This window comes from Crassostrea angulata, chromosome 3 (assembly GCF_025612915.1).
Source record: "Crassostrea angulata isolate pt1a10 chromosome 3, ASM2561291v2, whole genome shotgun sequence".
Classification (NCBI taxonomy): Eukaryota; Metazoa; Mollusca; class Bivalvia; order Ostreida; family Ostreidae; genus Magallana; species Magallana angulata.
In genome coordinates this window covers 33,438,811-33,448,559 of record NC_069113.1, presented here as the reverse complement: position 1 = coordinate 33,448,559, position 9,749 = coordinate 33,438,811, and the positions used below count along the sequence as shown (strand labels likewise).

Sequence of the window (9,749 nt, the reverse complement as noted above, 5' to 3'; positions counted from 1 at the left end):
CATTTATTTAAAAAAAAATTTTTTTTGGGGGGGGGGGGGGGGGTTGAGGGGCAATTTTCATGGATTGACAGCTATTTATCATTTAAATCTTATGGATTCACTCTTGAATATGAACCAGGATCAAAGATCCAAATTGGATACTTGGCTGAGGATTAGAATTCATGGGCAATGGGTTCCTCAAGATATCTACGAAAAAGAGTCACCGTGACTATGATTGACTCTAAAGTAATCACAACAGTTTTTCATTCCTGTGCAATGCAGATGCTCAATATTTCATGTGCTATTGACAACATTTGGCATTTGCAGATTCCTACAGCTATTCCACAGATCTGTTATGCAATGGTGGTGATATCAGAATAAGTTATATTGCAAAGATAAAAAGCAGCTATCTTTATATGAAGGTCTAAAAGAGGGTTTTTTTTAAAAAAGGAAACCATGAAATGAACTGGACACAAAATAGTCATGATAAAAAAATTTTTTTACACTGGCTTAATAGCAGAAGCCACATACCAGTACTATTTTTGTTGGAGCCTAAATTAAAAATTTGGAAAAGATTAATATAAAAAATCCAGGTTATTGCTCAGAGACATAAAATACTGAAACAAATGAAAACCCCAGAAAAATCTAGATCCTCCCCTAATTACCTGATGATCACTGTTGTGTCTCTTGGCCAACAGTGCTTGATTCACTTTGAGGACGATCCAATCAAACAGAGCCCCATACAGACATTTGGCCATGGCATCACGAGTGGCTATAGCCTGAAAAAACCAGCAGATAATATGTTACCGCCTTACACTTATAGTTGTTTCAAAGCTGCAATCAGTATCAGTTCAACATTTACAGAGAGAGACTTTATGGACTTTTATTTTAATTAACATTTATTCATTGTATTTTCATAAACAATTTTAAGATATATACAGGTTTTACAATGAATTTTTTTTTCCATTTCACCACCCATTCATACATGTACACACATTCACATCAGTAAAGTAATATGCTTTAAAATTTACACAGGTAAATGGAATAACTTAATCAATTACTGCTCTTGATACTAAAAAAAATATATATATAATATATAACACTACTAGTTTTTTCACAGGTATTTTTCCAGAGCGACCACTGGTTATCAAAAATTAACTATTTTGAATTGTGTATTGCTATACACCTTTCAATATAATATTTCATTCTTAAATGACTAAGAAGGCCACACAAGAGACCCTATGGACTTACATCATGCATTTTGTAGTTCATAACCACTGTCTCGTCACCGGCAGTTGCTCTTTTCTGGGTTAAGGCTTCTACTAGGGTCTTCTCCTTCACCTGGTAAAAAAAAAATAAAGATAACAGCATCACTTCACTATAGTAGTACTTGCTTTTCATTAAGCAATCTTCTCACAAATACTTTTGAAAAATCACCATCATCGACAATGCTTGAGCAAATTCACAGCTTTAGAACTGAAATCGCAATACCTTTAGAACTCGTTGTTATAACGACTGACCACAAAGGTCTTAGCTTCCAAAGAGACAGGTGATAATGAAATTGCTACTTAGAATTATTGCTCATGTCCATGGGTTATAAAGTGTCAACTCTGTTCTGGATTGCATTAGTTTTTACAGCTCAAGTCTATCCATTAAGGAGGCTGACTGGTCAACTAATTAACAGCCAGATCTACCTTAAACTTTGACATATGATATGACTGGCCAAATACTAACCATTAAAACATTTCGTAAAGAAAAATACCGTATATCAGGTTTTTTCCGCCCGCGTCATGTTTTTTCCACAAATCGCAGCCAAGAACGGTATTTAAAATTTACGCGAATCAAATTTTCACTATTTCAAAGTCACATTGAAAATATCATTCACGATTGTTTAAACTTGTGAGGTAAGAGGGGAAAAGTATCTAAATTGTCGATCTTTGTAATGAAAAATTCGGACAATGAAACCATTTACACGATTTCCTTAATGTGAAATAATTACCGATAATTATTTTCAGAGACGCAAACAGTCACAGATAAATAGATCATGTACCGTTACATACACTGGTAGCTCAGGTATAATTAGACATCGGTTTAGGCAAGGAAAGCGACCGTTTTCATTAGCTTACAAATCTAATATCTGGCGCTTGTCCTCCAATCCCGCAATTTGTACCTCTAACTAAACTAACTGAACACAGTTCACCTTACTTTTACTTACCTATTTACTTTATCAGAAAAGAGAGAACTCCATTACAAAAACGAAACTTTGTATCAAATTTACGCTGATTTATTTTCCGCGATTCGGAAATCGTGGTGAACGAAGCGGAAATTGGATACACGCGGAAAAAACTGATATACGGTATATTTAAACTTTAATCACAGCTCTTCTTCCTCAGGAGATTAAAATAATCTAAAAATGGACACGACCATTAAGCCCTCTAAACCCATTTAGATCATGTACAGGTCCCTATCACACTCTTTCCAGCCATTAGGTCAAAATATGAAACCTTAATCAAGCGGGATAAGACCAATGCTTAATTTGCATTCAGAGACAAAAAAAACAAAATCAAAGTTTAAACCTCATTTAATTACAAGATTAAGAAATGTGTTAAATAATGTAAATGTATTTGAAAAGGCTATGATGAAGTTGTTAATTGGTAACATGTAGACTAATATGTTGTGTGGTTAAACAGGGTTGTCTCTAAAAATTGAAGTAGAAGGAAGAAATAAACATAAGTAATCAGAGATTACTAAGCTCACCGAGACGGAGCATCACCATTATGAGACATCACCTTCATAAGACCACCTTTATCATTTTATATGAAAATCATACTTTATGATCTTGGATATTCATGGATTCTGTTTTGACAAAATATCGTATATCATCTGATAAATTTTTTTTATGATAATCATATGTTCATATGTTAATCAATACAATGATATAAAATTAAATATTGTATCATGTCATATTTATAATAGATATCATATAAAACAATAAAATACCGTAATAAACAATAATGAGATATGATATTGTAATGTATGATATGACATTGTATTGTGTTATACCTTATTGTATTTGATCACATAATACAATATCATAAAATATAATACAATATAGTATTATATTACAATATCATATTACATAATACATCATAACATTGAAACATATTATATTGTATAATATAGTATGATATTGTATTGAATGACACTGAAACATATTTGATACATTATATGATATTATATCATATAATACAATATAATTTGATTCCAACATTGTATCTTATCAAATGATACAATATTATGTGATAAAGCAAAATATTATAAAATACATTATTATATTATACATATTGTATCATATGACACAATAATATATATTACAATATCATATAATACAATTTCATGTGATAAGATAATATATCATATAAACCAATATCATATCATACAATATCGTATGATACAATATTATATAATATTACAATATCATATAATACAATTTCATGTGATATAATTCTATATTACTGAAACCAATATCATATTATACAATATTGTATAATACAATATTATAGAATATACAATATTGTATCATAGGATACAATATAATATTTTGCAATATCTTATGTAATTGTATCATGTGATAAAATAATAAATTAAAAATACAATATAATATTATACAATATTGTATCATAATATACAATACTATACATAACAGTATCATGATACAATATCATATCATAAAACATCAAAAAAATTGATACAATATCATATCGTATTGTATAACTTTTTATAATATAACATATGATATCATATTGTATCATATCAAACAATTATATTGTTTCATATCAAACAATACTATATCATAGGAATCATGTTATATCATTTATCAACAAACACATCTATCTATCGAGCTGGTTTGAGTGAGGTAGGAGATTTCTTTAGCATCCTTGATAATGGAGATCAGGCTCTGCATATAAAGCAACCTCTGCATTTAATTTATAATAAAGTTAAATCAACTATGCAAGCTATCATCTATAAAACATGTGACCTGTTCCAAAAAACTAAACCTCATCCAGCATCCGAAACCTATGGCTCAGATTCAGCATTCAAGCCCATCAGGTGCATTAGTATCATAACACGCATCGTCCATGCAAGTTTGGTGAAGTTTGGACTAGTAATAACTAAGATATCATCATCAGAGGGCACTAGCAATTAAAACCTTAACTTCCTCCAGCATCCGCAACCTATGGCTCAGATTCAGCATCCATGCCTGTCAGGTGCATCTGTATCATAAGACACACCATCCATTCAAGTTTGGTGAAGTTAGGACCTGTAATAACTAAGATTTATTTTTTAGCATCCTTGATAATGGAGATCAAGCTCTGCATCTGAAGCTACCTCTGCGATTCATTCATATTAGAGTTAAATCAACTATGCAAGTTTGATATAGTACTATCATCTATTAAACATGTGACCTGTTCCTAAAAACTTTACTTTATCCAGCATCCGAAACCAGACTCAGCATTCAAGCCTGTCAGGTGCATCAGTATCATAAGACACACCATCCATGGAAGTCTGGTGAAGTAAGGACAAGTAATAACTAAGATATCATCATCAGAGGGCACCTGTTTCAAAAACTTTATTTAACCAGCTCTTAAAACCTTAACCTCCTCCAGCATCCGAAACCTATTGCTCAGATTCAGCATTCAAGCTTGTCAGGTGCATCAGTATCATAAGACGCACCATCCATACAAGTTTGGTGAAGAAAGGACCAGTAGTAACTAAGATATAATCATCAGAGGGCACCTGCAACAAAAACTTTAACCAGCTCTAAAAACCTTAACCTCTTCCAGCATCCGAAACCTATTGCTCAGATTCAGCATTCAAGCTTATCAGGTGCATCAGTATCATAAGACGCATCATCCATACAAGTTTGGTGAAGTTAGGACCAGTAGTAACTTAGATATTGCTATCAATGGGCACCCACAACAAAAACTTTAACCTGCTCCAAAAACCTTAACCTCCTCCAGCATCCGAAACCTATAGCTCAGATTCAGCACTCAAGCCTGTCTGGTGCATCAGTATCATAAGGCACACCATCCATGCAAGTTTGGTGATGTATGGACCAGCAGTAACTAAGATATTGCTATCAAAGGGCACCTGCAACAAAAACTTTAACCTGGTCCAACAACTTTAACCTCCTCCAGCATCTGAAATTTAGGACCCAGATTCAGCATCCAAGTCTTTCAAGTCCATAAGTAGGTCCAGATGCATCACCCATGCAAGTTTGGTGAAGATAGGACAAGTAATAGCTTAGATACAGGACCTGCAACAAAAACTTTAACCAGGTCCGGACGCCGACGCCGACGCCGACGCCACCGCCGACGCCGACGCCGAGGGTATAGCATAAGCTCTCCTTGACTTCGTCTCGGTGAGCTAAAAATGTAGAAGGGGAGTCTGGGGGTCTTGCTTATAGCTACATTGTGTTTGAAATGCAATGATAGCCGGATAATTAAGGCACTATTGGCAGGGGAATCCCCCGCTCCCAGGGTCTTAGAGACAACCCTGAGTGGTTGTTGACCACAAACATATCTACTTTGAACAAACAAACCTTGAATGTGACTTTTTATCATAATAGATCACTCCCCCCCCCCCCCAACCCCTCAAAGAAGGGCAAAAACAGTTTTAAAAAACAAAGAAAATCAATACATGTACTGAAAACGACAAAAGGAAAAAGTACTTTAAAAAAAAAAAATTCCACATTTTGAGGAATTTGGGAATCAGGCAACAAACAGAAGTGAATCAGTATTAAAGATCCCATCTCTCTGATTTAGGGGTGTCACAACAGAGATCTGTGTTGTGCTTACCTTGAGAATGCCAGAGATGATCTGTATGACCTCTTGGTTTTTGATGGTGACACTGTCGTCATGATGTTGGTCTCCCTTCTGTAATTAGAACAAAAACAAATCAGGTATTCAACTTTTACAAAAACCTGCTCAACATATTACATCGTTAGATAATCAATAACCCTCGTCTTCATATTGAGGACATCCATCTTGTTTTGTATTCAATCTAGGAGGAAGTACGTAATTGCAAACTTTATGAAATAGTTAGCAAATTCAACATCTAGCTATGAAAGTAAAAAACAGGAACAATCAATTAACAGTCTGCACACATGATAAAACCATCCAAAAACAGCTAAATACCAATTATGGTCTACATTCATGAAATTTAAATTTTATGCTTTTGTACAAATGTAAATTACTTTTAAAACATGGTTAATATGGTCACAGATATAATCAATTCACAAATAGAGGAATTTTTTGGGTTTCTTGTATCATTCCCAACAACTTATAAAATAATAACTATTAACCCATAGCTGATTATGAGATATTGAAATAGTTTACTGTACATTAGAATTAGAAGCATCTTTTAAAGTGAATGTTGACTTTTTGAAAAATTTAAGAAGACTTAATTTACCTTTTTGAATTCCACATTCCCTAGAAGCAAAACTGCAGACATCACAGAGAATATCCTAAAAAAATAAATTATCATTTAAAATTAAAAACTTTTCAGAACATCTGTCTTCAAATAAATGACCAAAGCATATTTCAGGGACTCTCTCTCTCTCCTCTTTGTCTGTCTGTCTGTGTCTGTCTCTCTCTCTTTAAAATTAAGTTACCTTTTTTGTGTTACACTTGAGAAGCCCACCATTTCCATGGACTGCTTGAGACGAGCAAACTCATGAGCCTCATCTTCTCCCTCCAGTGTATAGCACCCACTCTGTTAAAACGCAAAATCTTCTACTTTTAGTGTTAATCATCCTACTGAATTTAGTGTGTAATATATTGGGCAGAAATTGCTGCTTTTTTCAGTAAGATAGCGAAGATTTAATTTAGCCCAATTCTGAATGCCTAAATTTATACATACATGTATATATATGCAATATCATTTGCTTATTTTTAGTGATGTTCTTGATTTAGTGAAATTTAACTGCGTTCAAAAATTTTTGCATCAGTGGTCTCATTTTTGCCCCATTCTTAATAGTATAAAAGTGTGAACATTTCAAATATGGTTTAATGTCCATTGTAAACTGCAAGTTACTTCTCTTTAACCATTATTATGTTAAATCAAATTTACTGGTAACTGAAATTTTTTTTACTACTATGATTTGGCAAAAATAACCCACAGGAAAAATTAACTTTGTACAGTATTTCAATAAGTATTCAATTATGTATTCCATCTCAACTTTCATGCGTAAAATGCATTTAAAATAATGAGCTACTAATCCATCTTTTTTATTCGTTTTACCGGTATCTGTTACAAGTATTCATCGCAGAAGCATGTGTGTAATTATAGAATTAAACACCACATTGAAAGATGGTATTGATCAAAATATGTGCATATGAATTTTTTTACTGCATGAACCCCATGGTGGTACCTGTCTAAGGTAGTAATATTCTTCAGGTTTACACAGATGTAATGCGTCTCTTTCCTGTCCATCAGCCCCAGCCAGCAGATAGTAAAACACATGGTAATTCCTGCACACAACAAATAAAATGAATAAATAATAGAAGTTTTGTTATGGTGTGTATTATTTAATATATGATCAATTACAACAATTCAAAAATTTGTAGATTGAAGACACTTTAATACCCCCCCCCCCAAAAAAAAAATAAATTTAATCAGTCAAAACACAGAAGATTAATTCAATTTATGTACAGAATCTATAAAAATTATGACACGGTGCTAGACTTTGATGGAATCTGCCTTTCCTTGGCAGAAAAACAAACTTGCATGAACAAAAATGCTAATATACTAGATAATCTTTTATGAAATAATCAATCCTTTCAAGTTTTGATAGAATTCCAATGTCTTCTCTTCCTACAAAATTTGCAACACAAAACGGACAAAAATGTTGATATCTTTTAAACTAGCACATTTTGAAAAGTTGTTCATCAAAATTTATACTATTAACATTCTGATATGATCCAGAATCTTAAACTTATGTGTGTTTAATTCAAGACACTTGCCAAAAATAATTTTAAGAAATTGCAGAAAAATGTTTTATCTCCCTCAATATCAAACCAGTCTTTCCTCAACAATTAACTCACACATATGGACTCGTTTCATCTTAAAGTACATTCAGTAAAAAAAATAAATAATCCTCAACTCTCAAATTATTATATAATATGTAAATGTGGATATTTTGCAACTATATTTGTAAATTTCCCTTTTGAGTTATTTCAAAATTTTATTAATATACTTGTATTCATATAAAAAATTACCAAAAAAAAAAAAAAAAAAATATTCCACACTTCAACATTTTTCTATGTATCTACCAGATGTTAAAGTTCACAGCTATGCAGACACTGACTATATCTATAGAATCTGAGATTGCATGGTAACCATCAATAGCAAGAGACTGTTAATATTCAATAATTCAATTTGTTTATCCTAGTAACACTGATCATGCAGTGACCAATGCATATGCCAAACACAAAATCAAATTACTGTTACAAGTACATATAAGTCAATGTAAGGACACACTGCATATTGCTCAATTTTAATCAATGATTTCTATCTAAACGGGCAGCCTCAGTTGGAGACATGACCATCATATATTATTTCTATCATTACAATTAAGTTAATACTGTCCATTATCAAACGCATACCTTTCATTTTTGGCTTGTGACACAATTCTGGATTTCTCGAGTAAATATTTCTCCACAATTGCACTGAAAAAAATAATATAGACATAATTTGCATTATTGGTAAAATAGTTGCTTACACATAAATTATCCATTAAAACAAAACCCAAAAATTATTCCACTTTATCCAAAAAGGATACTCATTATACATTCATGAGCTTCAAATCTGTTCTTTCAAATTTCACATTTATTGCATTACAGAGGCAGAAAAAACTGCATCTATCATCCATACACCAGCACACACTTACATTCCAGTGGTATAACTACTCTAAAATGACCTTGGTGGTTTTTGGCCCACAGATAGGTATATGGCAGTTTATACAACAATATAGGTGTTATACGGTTGTCATCGGACCCAGTGAAACAAATTAACACATATACAAGTTACAGTGAAAACAGTGCAAATTTAAAACTTCCTGCTCTGTGCAATGTATTCAAAATGTGTAAAACCAAAAAAAAAATTCAGCTCAATATCATTGTTTTCATAAGTTTACGTGATATTTTGTAACTCTTAATACTTTTTAAGTAAATTGTACTAAGATTCCTTGATAATTTGTAGCGTTTAATAGTACTTTTTAAGTACCGTATTTTTCCGACGATTAGTCGGTATTTTTTTCCTCTGAAGCAGAGCATCCGACTTATCGTCTTGTTCGACTTGTCGTAGGCTCGTAGTCAGAATTTTTTTTAAAAATAGCATTAAAAAAATTGGTTTTAATCATCTTGAGTTGGCTGTGTGATTGAAAATTACGTTGTTGAATTCTCTGTTCATCTTTAATAATTATCATTTTCACTCATCTGTCAACACTTAAATACATAATAATAACAACAGTTATTAAAAAATGTTACATTGTCTTTAATCAATTAACAGTTTTACCGTTCCGTTTTTAAAAACACATCGTCACATGGTTCTATGTATCACTAGTAGGAAGATAACATTGCGCAGTAAAATTGAAACCAAGTTTGAATGGAAGAAAATATTGCAGTAGGTCCGGGGGATGTTTTTTTAAATTCAATTATTTTATTTGTAAAGAGTTGTTAGTGGAAAGTATAAATCAAAAATATTTAATG

At 32.3% G+C, this 9,749-nt stretch overlaps 1 protein-coding gene across 17 annotated transcripts in view; it reads right to left on the bottom strand.

The window, feature by feature from the left end:
• LOC128178789 (unconventional myosin-IXa-like) overlaps window positions 1-9,749 on the bottom strand; it is a 66,252-nt gene that overhangs the window by 40,756 nt on the left and 15,747 nt on the right. For all 17 annotated transcript variants that reach the window (XM_052846117.1, XM_052846119.1, XM_052846124.1 and 14 more), the window contains exons 4-10: window positions 8,646-8,708; window positions 7,412-7,511; window positions 6,653-6,753; window positions 6,451-6,505; window positions 5,838-5,915; window positions 1,231-1,320; window positions 645-758 (exon numbers count right to left, since the gene is read on the bottom strand). In XM_052846117.1, the coding sequence (XP_052702077.1) occupies window positions 645-758; window positions 1,231-1,320; window positions 5,838-5,915; window positions 6,451-6,505; window positions 6,653-6,753; window positions 7,412-7,511; window positions 8,646-8,708 (601 nt within the window). The remainder of the gene's footprint in view (window positions 1-644; window positions 759-1,230; window positions 1,321-5,837; window positions 5,916-6,450; window positions 6,506-6,652; window positions 6,754-7,411; window positions 7,512-8,645; window positions 8,709-9,749) is intronic.